The 17,451-nt window shown below is 38.2% G+C and overlaps 3 protein-coding genes across 3 annotated transcripts in view; 1 reads left to right on the top strand and 2 right to left on the bottom strand.

Moving 5' to 3' along the window:
• Nucleotides 1–9,042: 9,042 nt before the first annotated feature.
• Nucleotides 9,043–11,860, bottom strand: LOC101313371 (oleoyl-acyl carrier protein thioesterase 1, chloroplastic-like). The gene is made up of 7 exons (XM_004290141.1): nt 11,459–11,860; nt 10,838–10,971; nt 10,639–10,752; nt 10,071–10,166; nt 9,865–9,952; nt 9,717–9,785; nt 9,043–9,621 (listed from the first exon to the last, which is right to left on the bottom strand). The coding sequence occupies exons 1-7, from the start codon at nt 11,816–11,818 to the stop codon at nt 9,343–9,345; spliced, it is 1,140 nt and encodes a 379-aa protein (XP_004290189.1). The 5' UTR covers nt 11,819–11,860; the 3' UTR covers nt 9,043–9,342.
• Nucleotides 11,861–13,010: 1,150 nt separating this feature from the next.
• LOC101303586 (putative F-box/LRR-repeat protein 23-like) lies at nt 13,011–14,121 on the bottom strand. Its single transcript, XM_004292312.1, has 2 exons — nt 13,703–14,121; nt 13,011–13,590 (listed from the first exon to the last, which is right to left on the bottom strand). The coding sequence occupies exons 1-2, from the start codon at nt 14,119–14,121 to the stop codon at nt 13,011–13,013; spliced, it is 999 nt and encodes a 332-aa protein (XP_004292360.1).
• Nucleotides 14,122–16,194: 2,073 nt separating this feature from the next.
• LOC101313078 overlaps nt 16,195–17,451 on the top strand; it is a 3,289-nt gene continuing 2,032 nt past the window's right edge. Inside the window, exons 1-4 of the mRNA XM_004290140.1 lie at nt 16,195–16,251; nt 16,473–16,934; nt 17,065–17,109; nt 17,278–17,436. Coding sequence (XP_004290188.1) covers nt 16,227–16,251; nt 16,473–16,934; nt 17,065–17,109; nt 17,278–17,436 — 691 coding nt within the window. The 5' untranslated portion in view covers nt 16,195–16,226. The remainder of the gene's footprint in view (nt 16,252–16,472; nt 16,935–17,064; nt 17,110–17,277; nt 17,437–17,451) is intronic.

Genomic DNA, 17,451 nt, shown 5'->3' with positions numbered 1-17,451 from the left:
GTAGAGTTGATCGAGATGGAACTGCACCAAATCCAAGTACGTAGTTGCTGGTTCCAAACAACTTTAAGGTTCCATATTGATATCTTCCATCATCTTTGAGATATTAGATGAAGAAACAAACTTGAGAGAGAAGAAGCAAAATAAGAAGGAAGAATTGAAGAAGAAATGAAATAATGATGGAAGAGGCAAAACAACGTCTGCATTCATGGGAAAGGAAATAAGAATGACAGTTATTTATTTCTTTTTCTAAATTTTTTTGGTCATAGTAAATTACAAAATTATAGATGGTTGAGGGGTAATACTGGAAATAAACATAATAATTTGTATTGCTGGGTACACTAAGTACTTTGCTGGGTACATTTAGCGACATCCTTTTCAGTAATTATGTTTCAGTTGCATCTTGTCTGAAATTGTGAACGCGAAAGTTCAAATTTGTAGACCTTACAACCCATGCAGAACTGCAGAAGTTATATAGAGCCCTATCAAGTGTGTAACTTGAGCTTACTCTACAACTTGTGCACATTACATCCAGGAGAGGTGACTTACTACAAGCAAGAACAAGCCAAGAACCAGCCAATGTGAATCAAACTGTAGTTGTCATTTCATGCTGATAGGCAACCTTAGACACCCTTAACATAGGTTTTACATAGGTCACTCCGTAGCAAAACTATGTGTTATCTCTTAACACGGGATTATCCTTGTGGTGGAATGTTGACAATTATGGTAGTCCAAGAATGATGATTCAGCAAGCAACAGATAGAAAAGATAACAGACGGTGAAAATCTATGATCTAAGGTAAGAGATGAGGGTCAGAGGTCAGAGCAAAGGATGAAAAAGGGTTTAGGGTTTAAAGCTAATCTTGTGTTAGATGCTGTTGCAGTGTTTACCTCGAAAAGTTTGGAATAGCTTATTCCAGCAGGCAACAAACCACTAAGACTGGACTATATAAACTTGGAACCAAAGAGAGCAGAGCAAAGGAAATATTGAAGCATAATTTATTTGATAACTGAAACCATTACATGGTATCATTATTTACGTAGTAGTGATATGCTTATGTTGACGCCATAGAACTAAATCTGTGTGACTATGGATACTTGCCACCATCTCCGTTATGACCATCACCTCCATGATCAGGAGTGTCACCTTTCTCACCATTGCCATCGCCACCGCCATTGCCACCGCCATTGCCTTTGTTATGACTGTAAGGAAGCTCACCTTTCCCGCCATAGCCGTGTGGGGCATCCTTGAGCCCATGGTCTAAGGCTCCGAGCCATGGATGAAGTCCCCACCACCACCAAGGCCAGAAATGGCCCCATCCCCATAACCAGTTAGGGTTATAGACCTCCTCTTTCGGTTTCATCATCTCCCTTCCAGCTTCAGAACCCACCAGAAATGTCACAAGGAGCAGTGTGACGATGAGCATTGCTTTTGCTTTTTCCATACTAACTATTTTCATCTTCCTCTCTTTCACTTTTCCTCCTTTGCTTTGTGTGGAGCTTTGTTATTGAGGCTAGCTCTATTTATAATGGAGAAGATGATCATTTTAGGAATGATGAACATTAGCGTCTGCATGGAGATTCTGATCGTTATGGAATGTCATTGTTGAGAGGGCTATTCTGGTTTTTAAATCCAGATAAACCATGATCATGACTTGCATTCTATTCTGGTGTGGTATTAGGTAGATGATCATATATAGCTAGGAATAGTTGGTAACTTCATTGATGGATTGATAACCCCAATTGATTTCACCGGTTGGTTACGAAATAGACATGTAATCAGCAGCATTAACTAGGATGTTGATTGCTTGAAATGAATAGAACTTAACTATTACAAGAAGAGCAGCAACAATTATTCAAAGTGTTAAAAGTGTATACATTGAATTTTACACTCAGCCTTTTGACTTCTGCAGATAAATTATTTGAGATAGTTAATTGATTCTCAACAATTAGGATCATCACACTTCGTTGTTGTTTTGAATTGAAACCCCTCAGTTTTTAGGTTTACATATACATATATATATTTTTTGAATAGAAGATGAATGCAATAGATCATGAGTCAACTAGCTACAGTCTACAAGACTTCCAAAAGAAAAATCCAACCATGTCGAATTAAACCTAAGAAACTAAGTATAATAATTTTGAATCTGATATGTTCACAATTAAACGAGTCTCTAATCGAAACTTAATTTCGCCTCCTACAATAATATTATGTATCTAAATCGAAATTGTGGTACTTAAACCACAATCATGTACCACAATTGTATCTACTTGCCTAACACACGTACAAGTACTTCACTACTTTGTAGATAGTTTCATAAAAAACTTGTAGAGAATAAGCTGCTTCATAGAGACTTAACCTCAGAATTTAACAGAATGAGAATAAAACCTTCTCCTTCCCTTTCGGGTTGGAGGTGCCACTCGCTTCATGCTTGTCAAAATTTTCCTCTACATTCCTGCGAGCACGTACTTTTCTTCCTTTCACTGTTTTCTTCAATTTTTTTCTTCTCTCCATAAGATAGCTTACTACTTTTGCTACACTTGCAGGACGACCACGTTTCTTTTTCTTATGTTCTTCAACCTCCACAAGGCCTAACCCTGATTTGGTGGAAGTTAAGTTCAGATTGTTCTTCCCCACAGCAAGGCTCAAACACAATTTATTAATTAATTTGGAGAGATAGTCACAGCTCCGTCCTCAAACACAATTAATTTGCATTGAAATTATGCTCAGTGCCATCTTCGACCATGCACATACCACGTCTTGAAAGCTAGACATTAGTTTTTGTAGCGAAATTTCAACCCTATCTAACATGGAGCTTGCCGATTTTCTATGTTGGCTTATCAATCTCCATTAGGTCACCAATGGTGTATTCTATCATAGTAGAAAATCATTAACATGGTTCACTGAAACTGAACAATATTAAGTACTTTGGGCTTTTAGGGTTTATGTTAATGGGGGAGAGAGCTTTTTCTAAATTGAAGTACTACACTTATTGTTTCTCTTTTTTGTGTCTTTATTGGTAGTATATATTATATACGACACGAGAGGACCAATTTAACTATCATTTACAAACGACGAGAGGTTCAAGTGTAATTTTGAAAGATATGAATAAAAGCTCAAAAAAGAAAAGACGTTATTGAAATTAGATAGACAAAAGACAACTTTTAAAGCCGTAATCAATAGAACTCATTAATCAGACAATTAGAACAAAAAAAATTACATAGTAACACATCATCAAATTTAATATAAAAAGTTCTTCTCCGTCTACATAATTGATCGTAGAGTCGATCATACGAAACGAAGAAACGAAAACAAATTAAGAGAACGACGAGCCTAAGACACCAGATTAATGACTGTAATTAATCATGTAGTATAAAACAAAGAGCATTGTATGCGTCTCTATACGACCATAAGTGAAGCTCCACCCCATTCCTAAAAGTATAGACTACAGCTTGTGGATCATGCACCAAAATATATCTGCCTTCTTCATATTTCACGTTCATAGCGAAAAAGCCACCGTTTCCGGATTCAATCAAACCCACCGCCAACGGCTGCTGCTGCTGCCGCATCAGGCCCTTCTCTCCTGCCGAGAGTACCCTACGGAATTTGGTTATGGGAATTACGATACGATCATTAGCTACCTGTCGTTGCCCATGGTACACGAAGGAATTACTGTCCGTTAGCCTTATCTGTACATCAACAGGTAAAACTGGGTTCGTCATGATCTTAATTTCTCGAGGAGTTCTACGTACTGAAAAGGTCTTGGGGATCAGTTATGCAGAGTTATGCTTAATTGGCCTGTATATATATATGTGTAGAAAACTCGGTACCTAAGTTTGTTTCAGGAAGGATTGAGAATATCATCGTATCAAACATTCACTCACTACTTGATTTCAGCTCCAAAATTTGCCTGAAATAATAAATCGTATATCTTAGAGATAATCTACATACTCGATTTTATCATCAATCTGCATAAACTGGTCTGCATATCAAAATTATTATATATACTTGCTTGATTTGTGGTTTGAGTGCTACATCTTTAGAGGGAATGGTATGATGCATATATCAAAGATTCCGATTACTTGATTTCAATAGAATCCTAGATTCCTAGCTGCTACCTGGTTTTGGACGAGGTATTGATTTCCTCGTCGTGCATGGAGAAAATCACCACGTACGTATCAAAAACATGCACAATTAAAATAAATTGATGATTATATATCATGATTAGTAAATTCTTCAGAAAAGATCAAAGTAAATTCTTCATGATTATATATCATCGTCACTACTCTTCTCAAAATAATGGCAGAGGTCTGTAATTGATTTGAAGATAATTTATACTGTATGCATGACTGCATGGTTGTTACAAGTTGTTCCCATATATTTCATGTACGTCCATAACATGTATATCTATGATTTGAAATTTTCACTACTGGCAGAGTCTTCTTCTTCCCAGGTGGCTTGGTTGAGCTTGTGCCTCTCGTAATGTTTAGTGCATGAAATGGTTGTATTCATGTCTTCAAAAACCTAAATAGCTAGGTGTCCAGATAGATGTATTGTATACAAGTATATGCATCACTATCAAGTATCAAGTGAAGAAGCAAAACACATTCCAATTCGTTTCAGAAATCAAAGTCAGGAATTGAATATCTTCAATTGAGTCCTAACTTTGACATCACTGTTTTCCTTTTTTTTTTTCTTTTTTTTTTTTGTTGATAAAAATGTATGTCAAGCCTTTAATAAACCGAAAAAGAAAAGGCAGTTACAACATGACATGCCCGCAAGGGCACGAGAACTGATGTCATGCAAGAGCATCCTATACCATGAGAGTACTCAAATATAAACCAAAAACAACTAGAAAACTAGCACCTGGCAGAAAGAATTGGAGAGACCAATCCTAGCATTTTATTCCAAGATCCGGAGCAGTCCTACATGGAGGGAACATCCCCCTGATCCTCTATCGCCTCCACCGCCATAATCTCTGAGGCAGTGCTGGCCGAGTCCTCATCTCCCAAGGTCAGAGTATGTCTTGTAGAACCAAAGGACCTCTTCTTCTTGGAACTCTTTGCCTTGGCATTTGCCTCCAACTTCCAAGGATTAATCTCCACAACCTTCGGTTTGTTCTTTTTGCCATATGGTCGACCCACTTTGCGTTTCTTTGGTGTAGAGATCACCAAGGAACCAGCCAAATGAGGGAGGGAGAGTTCAAGGACAGGTCCGAGTTCTGCAACCCCATCCTCTGTCACAGTAGCACTGCTTTTGAGTGTTTCCCAAGGTCCTCAAGCATCACCATTGCTGCAGATCGTTTCTTGCCAGAGAGCATAAGGCCTAAAGGTATCACCACCGTTGGAATAGCAGGAACAGTTCGAGGCGCTGCTGACTTCTGCAAGAATTGCAGAGAGGCCGTCAATTGAGCCGCAGATATGCTAGGCTTTGACAAGATGAAACCTGAAGCCGGGAAAGGATTGGTCACGCTAGCGACTGAACTAGGGTTAGGCGTAGGGTTATCCCGAGAACCTTCCCCAGAGTGCAGCACCGCCTTCGACATGTTCGGCGGACCCTGCAAAAACCACACATACGTTCGTACTTGAAAGTGAGCATGGTTGCAATCAGATCTTTACCTTTACCAAATTCAAACAACATGGGAGGGAAAGCTTGCTTCACAGGGGAAGAAATTTGGTGTTCGATCCGAACCCTAGCCTTCTTTCCATGGATCAGACATTGGTTGTCATGGTGAATGACCTTACCAAGCATACAACCCACCATATAGAGAGCCTTCTTCGTCCATAGATCCATAGGTAAACCGAATACCTTAACCCAAACCGGGACAGAGGTGATAGGCACCAAGACAGCATCAGATCTGCCATCATACTCCGCCAAAGCGAATACCGTCTTCCCATAAAACTAAGGGCCACTCTTGAGAAGTTCTTTGCGATCCGCCTCCTCCTGGAACCGTAAGACGTACCGATCTCCTTGGGGAAGGATCGTCAGATGGTTTCTCAGCCCCCAAAGCGACCCCATCGTTGCCATGAAAGCTCGTGGCTCCACCTTCTTCTTCGGCAATAGGAGCCGCCCAACCGCATATGAGTGACCGCAAAAGCCGCCGCTCCTGCAGCCTCGAATGAGACCTTTCCATTCTCAGAGATCGCCAGCGCTGCTGCAAGTCTTCAAACCTCGTCAACCATGGTTACCGAATTTGTGTTTTGCTAAAAGTCTCAAAAACCCTAGAGAGAAAACCTAGAGCGTGACTTTTCTTTATCAAATTAATTTTTACATCACTGTTTTCCTTATTTACCAATATCAAAACTAGAACTAAACATGAACCAGAAAAAATAAGGGAACTAGCTAGCAAAGCAAGAACCAATTGGTCAGGGCAGTAGAGGAAAAGCAACGCACATACTAACATTAATCAATAAAAGACACATATAACTAAAGAAAAATAAAACTGAAAAGAACATGCAATACAATAGTCCTTTTGAGTGGTGATGGTGATGATATACATATGAGTGCGACTATTGAGACCTCTAAATTTGCTCAGTATACCTCTCATTCTCTCTACACCTCCATTTTACTTTTAAATACAAGCATATATTTTCTCATTAGACCTCCTTTCAAATTCCTAAAATAGCCTTGTTTATATAATTCACATATATATTAATTAGTATATTACTCATTACACCTCTTATTTACTCACTATACCTCCAATTCTTTTTTTTTCTTTTTGCATGTGAGAACGTCCATTCCCAACTTCCATTCTTTAATTTTTTTCTTTTTCTTTTTAATGCAAATCTTCATTCCCGACCTTGATTTCTTCATTTTCTTTATTTTTTGTATTTTTTTATTTTGCATAAAATGTCACTAGAGACATTCATTTTTTTGATCAAATTGTAAGAAATAATTTTCAATGACATCAATTTTCGAGAAAAGTTCATTCGAATCATGCTATTTGCTCTTTAAAATTAAAAAAAAAAAAAGATTGTGTTTCAAATTTTATTTATCGGTCATCAAAAGAATGTTCTTACATGAATTATTCTATATTTTTGTATTTCTATTTTAAATATACTATTTTTTTTGTAAGTTTACATTTTTTGTTCTTATAGTCATGATGATAAATTATTTTAATAATTGATAGATCATAATTTTTGTAAAAATATTTTTTCACTTTGTATAAGTATGTGACATGTATGATAATATAAATATATAAATGTTTTAATAAGTATGTGGTAAACTAGAAAATAAAAATCAATAAGGAAAATAATAAAAGGCAATCCATTATTATTGAATTAGAAAGTTTAGAGAGAATAAATGTAATATTACTTTTTGTATAATTAGTGTCCTTAACAGTCATTATGTAAGAGGATAAATATGTTATTTAATAATTCACAATAAAGTGAGATCAAGTGAGCAAATTTGGAGGTCCTAATAGCCGCACTCTATACATATATATAGACTAAAAAAATTTTGATCTGAAAGTTGGGGTGTGCTGCAGCATACTCTAGCACACCTTTGGTTTCGTCCCAGAGACGAGCTATGGTATTTGGATTTTTTTTATATTTAAATAAACTTGGATGTTTACCATATATAACTCATTTTACATATATCATTTTTTGTTATTGTGAGGGGGAGAGGAGAATGGATCCGGGATGGGATGATATTATGATCTCCATCCCGAACCCGCCCTATTGCCATCCTAATCAACTCAAGCCACATTTTCTCATCAAATCATCAAGCCATAGTGTTTGAGTCAGGAATGCCTCCTTTCTTGCGGTTGCCATGCCTTGATATGTGCATCCTTAATCCCGTGGGAACCTCTGAAACCCCGTCCTCCCACACATCAAGGCAGTGGCGGATCCAAGATTCATAAACTAGGTGGGCTTGAAATTTTCTTTTTCTTGCCTATAAATTTTTAAAACAAAATTTATAATATAATATGATAATTTTAAACAAAAATATATTTTCGGCAACGAAAATATATAATGAAAATATATTATATGGTACACTCTTTTGAGACACAAAATATGAGAACGTATCTGAAATTACTGTTTAATCGATTAAAAGAGAAAAAAAAAAAAAAGGATTGAGAATCTCATATGAAAATAAAGGGTAAAACAAATGTGTGATAATATCTCAAAGAAAAATTATAATCACCTGAAGATAGAGACCTTATGAAAATGAAGATCCAAAACTACCCAAAAGAGAAGCCCATTGACCAATTTGTGCCTAGAAAAAAGGAAAAAAGGAAGCCTTTGAGCCTAGTATGCAAGAGGAGAAAAGGAAAAAGATGATTATTAGATGAGTATGGACAAGTTCGAACTCAGGTGGGTTGGGAATTAACTAAAATGTTAAACCACCACTGAAAAAACTTGAGATGCACTAGAATAACACATGCTAAAAAGTTCATTTTTGAAATCTTGGTTGGGCTTGAGCCCCACCAATGTTGCACCTGGCTCCGCGCCTGCATCAAGGAGGAAATGGCCACCCAAATCCGTATCCCCCGAAAGAATGGCAAAGGCCAATTGCTAAGTGCTAACCTTGTAGGATTATAGACCTCCTCTTTCAGTTTCCAGCTTCAGAACCCCTAGAAAGGCCCCAAGGTGTAACAATGAGCAATGCCATTGTCTCCTCCATTCCAAATATTTTCATTTACTCTTTGATTGGTGTGTGTTGGCTCTGTAGAGTTTGAAAATTGAGGCATAATCATTTTGGGGCTGATGTTCATGGAGATTTTGGTCTATATAGATTGATACTTGTTCAGTGGGCAACTGTGGTTGTTAAATCAAGAACCCATGATCACGAGTCATTTCTGGTCGCTGTTACGTTGTTCTGATGATGATGATAGTCGGGACACACTGGTAACTTCATACATAGCTTCATGGCCCCATTGGTTCAACAAATTCATTACCAGAAAAACTTCTGCAGCAGCATTAAGATGCTCATTTCTTTGAAATGGAAATAACTCCACTGTTAGAAAATGTAGCAGTTAACCGTTGTAGTATTTGAACGTCACATCTCAAAAACTATTGAAGTCTAGCAATCTGAACAGGAGATGAAAATCACAAGACGCAAATGCGGCAGCAAATAATTATTATTGAAGCTTGACCCTAGTAATATTACATTCCAATGAAGATGAGTTACTATTTAAAATGTCACATACAACATAAAATGGTGAATATTCTTTGAGAATATATTCACAGCAGTGCACGATGACAATTGGAAAAGCTTTGATTATAAACTATGAAGCTGACATTAACTAGAAACAAAACCTCTCATACAATGGACAAAAACATAGGAAACCAGAAACAAAAACTAACCAAAAACAGGTGATGCCAAACAGATAAATTGATATCCTCATCTTGCAGGCTTCTTTCTCCACACTGTGCGTCCTCTGTTTATTTCTGACCCATCGCCTGATATTCTCAGTAGATGCAAGAATTGACGGTAGTCGTTTCGATTTTCTGATGCAGCAGGAGACCCATTTGTTCCTTTCGAACCCAAAATTGCTTCAGCATTCTCTACATGTTCCACATTAGTAAGGGAATCAACTATGTCATCTTGTTGACACTCCCGCCTGTAATCTAAGGTGATGGTCTGAAGTTCATGGCTATCAATGACTTCTTGAGGCATGCTCTGTTGTAAGAAGATAATATCTTATGAGACAAATGATAATTTGTGACCATAAAACCACATGATAGAATTCTACATTAAACATAAATGCAACTGACCTCTAGGACCCAACCGATGTAGGTGACATTATTAACATGCTGGTTCATGTCCAGGTCCGCTCTCCTTGGCTGAGAAATATGAAGGTATACTGAGAGCACTGAACTAAATCAAGAACCTAGAACTAACAATAAGACAATAAGACCTTACCACAAGTCCTAGTCTGGAATACTCGGCAGGATCTTCCAGTTTAGCAATTTTCTTCAAGCTACTATTGTTTGGCTCTGGGAACGCTAATCTACAATGCAAACACAAAAACCAATAATAAGATTGTGCACATTTGCGTGGTTGCAGGCATGTCAGTAAGCTATAAAGAATTGATAATTAAGGCCTCAAAAATAAGACAGGGTTCTTACCTTAGTTCTCGTGGAGCAAAAACTAGATGCTCCTCGCGAACATCATCAGTGACTTTCTGAAGCCTCCTGGTGTCTTGGTTCATCATCACCCACTTGCTGAAATCATGCATAGAGGTGGTCAAGGTTCAGAACACATCACATAACCACATAACTTGATGATAAACAATAAATTAGAACTACAAAAAAACATTCAAAAAACCTCCTCAATTATGATTTTCAAGGTAGATGGGCTTTACAAAATATCGAGAATATATTGCGGTGGTAAATGCTCTTGCAAATAGACTAAAGAGTGTCTAACTGATGGAGAAGTATCAGTAACTAGGTATCCTTTCAAAGCTGCAACAAGCAAAGGGAATAACTAAAGATTATGAATCTGCCACGAACAGTTTAGACACACTGTATACTACATCGGGGAGTATGAGTAAGCTGGCTCAATACAATGACTGACTAACATGTTCTCTGCAGTATAAAATATATAATACAAAATAATTTATTGCTTTCTATACTGATATCATTTTTTCTTAAACATGTTTGAAGATTTTGTACGACAATAAGCAGAAACATGCACCTTGTCGCTCTTCCAATAACTTTCCCAGTTGCATAGTCCTTGATTATCCAATCACGTCTCGTTCCAATTCTTCCTTCCCCTTGGCACCACGTTTCTATTTCAACAACATCACTCCTGTTGCACATATACACATTATAAGATTACACTTGATGGATTCAAATCCAAACAAAAACCAAAACGTAGACAAAAAAAATCCCACCAAGCTGGATATTTGTAGATTTCAATGTGCATGCGAGCGGTAACCCATATTAGATGCAATTTCCTCATGGTGGTGGTCGTGGCAAACCCGTCGGTTGAAAACCCCACAACTTGAGCATGGTTGCATCCAACCTCCTGCATTTCCAATCCTCACGGTAAAATGGTGCACAAAACTCATGACAGCAATGCCAATAACAGGTTAATCAGCTTTTGTGTCACTAAAATGACCGATGTCCTTAAATCTTGTCAAGAAACTGAAGTTTAAATCTATTGAAACTAAAATTACTTGACTAACACTCAGAATTACACTGCTCAAATATCTGATAAGCTTCCATAGGTGAATTTTGAACTTTCACTACCATTAAGAGTCTAGAACTCAGATTAAACTACAACTTAGATTATCATATACAGTTGGAGCAATAAATCACAGAATTCCAAAATTTCATAAATGCATGTATGAAAGCAGCAAATTGAACAACCCCAATCCACCAAAAGCCCTCAAATTTGGCCTAAACATATCAAATCCAACAATCCCACATGCTCCAATTGTTAAAAAAATTAAAAAATCATAGACACATTGGGGCATTTGACTCAATTGAATTTGAATTTCATAAAATCAAACCTGTAACAGATTGGCAATGGTCTCGACAGTAGCAGTCTTGTTCATCCCAACCTCATAGCTCCTCACAATAAAACACTCCTTATACGACTTGCCGTCCTCCGCCAAGCTCCCCTGCCTCAGCCGGTCCGCCAGGCTCATGGGTTCGACCCGACCCGGCCCATTCTCCGCCCCAACCGCTCCCCTGTCCGACACCACCGCCACAATCCCCTTTTTCTTCAAAGAACTCGCGCACGGAACAACCGAAGCCGGAGCTACTTTCCGGCGAGGGGCGTAGCCGGGCCGGCGCTTCTGCGGGCCCAGGAAGCAGCATTGGGCCCCGCCGTGGATTTGGTCCACCGCATTGCACGAAAGCTTCATCATTTTTTTTTATATAATTTTTTTGGTGGCGAAAGGCGGTGGTTTGACAACGGAGGAGGTTTTGTGTGACTTGAAAAAAGCTCTGTTATATAAAAAAATGGGGGGCGATGGGACCGAGGAGGAGGGGAGTGTGGAAATGACGAAAGTGCCACTGAGATGCGAGATCGGAGCACCGTGCGTGTGAGGGCCAAGTGGATAGGGGTAGAGCTGGACAGTGGGAGCCAAGTGGAGAGTCACTGGCTTTTGCTGCCAAGCACATGGTTGCAATCTGTCCACTGAATCTTGAAACGTCGACGTTTCTGGTTGGGCACACATCCGTTTTCAGGTGGATCTGGACCAGATGGAGCGGGCTTGGGCCGGGTTTGCCCTCCCCTTTTCTTCACTTGTATGTTTCGTCTTCGTTCTCGTTGACACATGCAGAGCTCGACGGGTTGGGTCAGCGATGGATCAAATAAATGTGAAGAATAAAGCAATAATCATTCATATACTTTTAGATTTATATCTGAGGATGATTGAATATTTAAAGAAAAAAATCATAATATCTAATGACTAATAAAAATTAAATTTTAACGATTTAAATGAAACATACCATACAAAATACATGAGATTCATAAAGAGTACCTGAGTACCAGATCAAATCGATTTTACATAATCATGGAAAGAATAATACCACCACCTTCTCCCTTTAGATTCCTCACCTATTTTGACACAAATATCTAGAGCCAAGATAGTGAACGGTTTAGTGAGTTTGTCATCAAATTGTGAAAAATTATTTTAGTTGCATTGCTTAAACGTACGGTTTGAACCTTTTACATACTATGAGCTACTTCTGTATTTTCATGCAGTTATTAACTTCCATAGTTAATAGAAAATCCAATTTTGAACATACAAAATAACAAGGTCTGCAATCAAGACCTCATCGGAGCACTATACTTACACATTCGATCTCAACTGACATGTAATTGTCATGACTCATGAGCACAGCAAGTACAGCTATCCACTCCGTAAAAATTACCAAATTCATTAGCTGAATCTGTCTGAATCTGTCAAAAAAAAAGAAAGACCGAAGTAATTTATGCAAGTCGTAATCACTTTACTGTTTTTCTCAAATCGATTTTTCAGAACTTCTGTTCTTTCTTGAGTCATAAGAATTCCTGGAAGAACTTGCATCTGGAGAAGCTTCACCGATAGTAATTCAAATATTAATATCAATATATCTAAGATATTTATTGCATTGTCTGTGAACAATTTTATCAATGGCAAGATGCTCATAGTCATCTATAGAATCGTGAGGAAGCCGCAGTGTTTTAATTTGTTTAGAACATCTTGTTCCCAAATCTTCAAGACTGGGAAGCCATCCCGTATTATTCATCAGATGAAGACGCCCACACTCTCGGAGATCAAGTGACTCAAGACGCGGACAACCTTCAAGAATGGCGCGGAAACCTTCATCGTTCAGCCGATTTCCAACAAGCTGGAGCTTCTGTAAGCGATGCATTGTTCTGGCTATCGCAAATGCGTCACCGTTGTCTTCGGGTTCAAAGATACCTCGGTGCTTGTTCGATCTCAAAGATTTCAAAAGAGGGCAGGAACGGCCAATCACTTCAAGATATTTGTGTTCTGCGTGTGACTTTGTGAAAGGAGGGATTCTACTCTCTGGTGTGTATGAGATTTCAAGATCCTCCAACAGCGGAATCTTCGAAGCCACTTTACTCAGTCCCTCCATTGTTATGTAAGCTGAAAACACAATACTGAGGCGTCTGATTCCCCTCGAACTGTTGAAATTAAAAAGACAAAATAAACATTCATCGAAATAAACATATAGAACCTCAAGAATGCAGAATCACATAATGCAAAAACTTTAAGATAAATATAAACCCTAAATACCTATCAGTCATATGTTGAAGGAGCTCATCTGTGCCACAGTTCTGGATGCTGATATCGACGAGATTGCCAAAGCTGAGATGAATGGCGTGTTCGCACATCTTATGTGCGTTGAAGTTATGAAATCTGCGCAGATTCTTTTTTCTTTTGTGGGAAGTGAAATTTCCATTGGTCTTTTTTTGGCGAAGATGAATATCGAACTCCATGCGGATGGTGCGCCACGTCAGAGGGTCCTTGCAGATCCGGCGCCATGTCAGGCACACCCTCTGAGCTTTCTCTAGGATATCGAACATTGACAGACGTGACAGAATCCAAGCGGTGATGTCGTCCGGAAGGTCAATCCAGTTCCGGCTGCCATGCTGCAGGGTTTTGTTTGAGGATACTGACTTTGATAGTCTTCGTTTCTTTGCCGCTCTTGGCATGTTGCTCAAGTTCCGCCAGGATTTGGTTGACGACTCGGCCGCCGCTAGGGTTTGGCTTTCCTTTAGGAGGGGTGTGAGTCGGAGGTTTTAGCGTCATTATATAGTGGGGTCTGAAAACCTAATGGGCCTTAACTTCTTATAATAAGGCTAGGATTAAGGTAACCTTGCTGGAACTCCAATCGCACAAAGCCGTATTATACAAGGTACGCTTAGCTGACAAATCACAGCCTGTGCAATAGAAGAAGCCGATATGTAGATTTCTCTGAAGCGAAAAGCATTCCGAGCGAACCAAATTTCATAAACGACGGCTCCCATCATTCCCCACCATAAAACTTGTAATTGAGAACTAAATTTACACTTGATGGGGGGTATTTGAAACATAGCTTCCAAGTCCCCAAAATTTTGAGAGACGTGAAAAGAATTCCAAGCGAGTAGAGCAATTTGATGCCGAGGTCGTTTGGAAGCGAAAGAGTCCCACGCAAGCATTGGCTTCGACCTCATGGGGAAAGAGAAGGGTATCTGTTTAGAGGCCTAAAAACAAGACATTCTGGACACGAGCTATATTAGGCATGAGTATTTTCTATAAGCTACTCTAAGACACTCTAGTTGATATTTGTACCACAATTGAGTGTTAGACAAATTAGGCTAGCTAGATGATTATATTGTACTTAGAGGGGAAAATATCCTTGCTCGGTTAATCTTCTTGTTCGGTGAGCGGCCATTTTGATTTTAATGAGTTAGATGTGGCTTGGATATGTTATCTTGCTTGTCCGTTATCTTATATATAAATTTTTATAGACTCAAGCGTGTTCTCCATAAGTTGATGCTCAATATAGTCAAGAGTCAACCCATTTAAAAAAAAAAAAGGTCTATTTGCTCCCAAAACGAGAATCCAAATCGAAATTAAGGTAGATAACTTACCATAATCTAATGGTGGCAATCATCCACCAATTAGATTCAAGTATTTTGACAACCTTTGATCAATCATGTGTAATCACATGTAGGCTTTTTGTTTGTTAAATTAGTAGTGCAGAGAAACTTTGAATTCAAAAATTTCTTTGTCTCCTTCAGATCTTTCTCAATCACTCAGTTAATAATAGGTTTGTCAACATTGGAATGGATCCAAATCATGTGTCTCACATGTAGAAATTCCAATATCTTGATTGTCTCTGTCTTTTTTTTTTCAGAACAAAAAAAAAAATTCTTTTGTATTACGTACCCATATCGGTGTTGATCGTCTAATCTAACTATTAGTTGGAGAGCTCCATGAAGTGATAAACTGAGTTTGGTTAAAAAAACTGGATCACACATGGTTTTTGGCTCAAATTTGTGAACCACTGAAAAGTGAAGGACATTATCCCCAAAGAAAATGACTCAAGGAGTAAGGACACACATAGATCAAGAGGGCTGTTCAGCCTGTTCTATCAGTTTTCTGTTTGGTCGTTCAACTTCAATAACATTTGGTAGGTATGAAATGAGGAAGTGATGGTAAGTAAACCAAAACTTCTCCAAGGAGAAAATAGATTAATGAAAACGTAGACCAATTAATGAACCAAAACATGTACAAAATGTATTCTGCTGTTCATTTCTTCAATTTCCATCTCAAACTGGATCTGTGCTTACAAAGGCATGTTACTCGATCTTTCTTATCTTCTTAATGCGAAGTCTTTGTATATGTATACATATATAAATCTTTTATAAAGATTATTCTTGATCACCTTACGTAGTTTACACAACCACATAGCTCATCAACTTGAATAACCAACTCAGAAAAATTAATCTGAAGTCAGCTAGTCATTAACAATTATTGGCAAAAAAAAAAGTTAATTAAATTTAGTCTTGTAGAACTATCATGACGTCACACTCTAATGCATATATATTAGAGTTCACACAAGCAAGGTCATAAACCTTCATTATTCACGATAAAGCAACTGAGATTGTCTGTCCTAGCTCTTAACTGATCGAGAATGGAAGCAACATTAGAGAGGCTGCCTCTTCAAAACAGCAACACGGACATTACCACCAGTACTAATGGTAATGGTGGGAATATTGTTGTCTATTCCTTAGAAGAAGGCGAGGGAAGCCCAAGAAATGGTTCTCATGACATGCTCTCTGATACAATTAGTGGAGGTAAAAATATATTCGACCAATTTGTAAATGGGTTTATTATTATGTTGACGTACTAAATTAAACTGTCAGAAGTGATGTACAGAATGAAAATTTTCATGTTTTAACTGTCTTATTGATTGATAATAAGAGAGAAAGACGTCTATTTAATTGACCAATCTACTAAATATGCTTTGGGATTCAGTATAGGAATATAAATTGAAATCAATTGCTGGACTTTTCAGGTACTAATCTACTGTATGGATCTAGCTCCCATGGTGGAGATGATTCTCTTACTTCCGAGATAGTGAACGTACGTCTTCAAAAGAGAGTTGAGACCGACCACCAAGATGAGGATACTAGGAAGCACAAGGATCTTGGTTCTTCATCATCTAATTCCAAGCAGTCCACTGAGGAAAATGGAATACCGGCTAAGCATCAGAAAGTGAAGTTGACAGATCTTGCAGGGGTGTTTGAGAAGACGGCTGCACAGGAATTCTACTGTCCTAATTGCAAAGCTTGCATCACCGAGGTTCTAATTGGCGAAAGCGAACCAAAACTTCCTTCACCACTTATTCATTGGCCGGAAGAACCTCTTAGTCCAACACCTTCTGAGCTAGAAGAACCTCTTACTCCACTACGTCCTCAAGTGACAGAAGAACCACCAGTCAGATGCACTTCGTGCTTTAGTCTCCTATTTCATGCAGGTAATCTTTCATGTTTGTGAATTCAATCTGTTATATGAGAATTTGTGTTTCTATTGCGTTCTATATATCTATATTGTAATGTTGTATACCAAAAACACGGTTTCCATTTCCATTTCTTTCACTTCGACAGGCGATTGGATCTTTCGTCGAGATCGACCAGTCCCTACTGAGCAAGGTAAACATTTTCTAATACTTTTAGGCAATTCTCGGATAAACTTTTTTGGTGTAGTTAAATTCTATGATAATCATCATTCTATTAATTCACGTACACCTACGTTCAAAAGATCGTTATATATAGTTGTTCTCACTTTTGGTTTTTCTCGATTCTTTGTATTGTCAACAGTTATTACTGTGCCAGATGATCAAATGCCACTATTGCCACCACGAGATGCTACTAATAAGAGGTTGGAAATCATCAAAAGCATCGTTTACGGTGGTTTAACTGAAGCAATTGCGAGCTTAAGTATTGTGGCATCTGCAGCTAGTGCTGATACTGCCACAGGTAATTAAGTACCGG

The sequence above is a fragment of the Fragaria vesca genome, linkage group LG2 (assembly GCF_000184155.1).
Source record: "Fragaria vesca subsp. vesca linkage group LG2, FraVesHawaii_1.0, whole genome shotgun sequence".
Taxonomy (NCBI): domain Eukaryota; kingdom Viridiplantae; phylum Streptophyta; class Magnoliopsida; order Rosales; family Rosaceae; genus Fragaria; species Fragaria vesca.
Note: the sequence above shows the minus strand (reverse complement) of the source record. Positions and strands in the feature narration are given on the sequence as shown.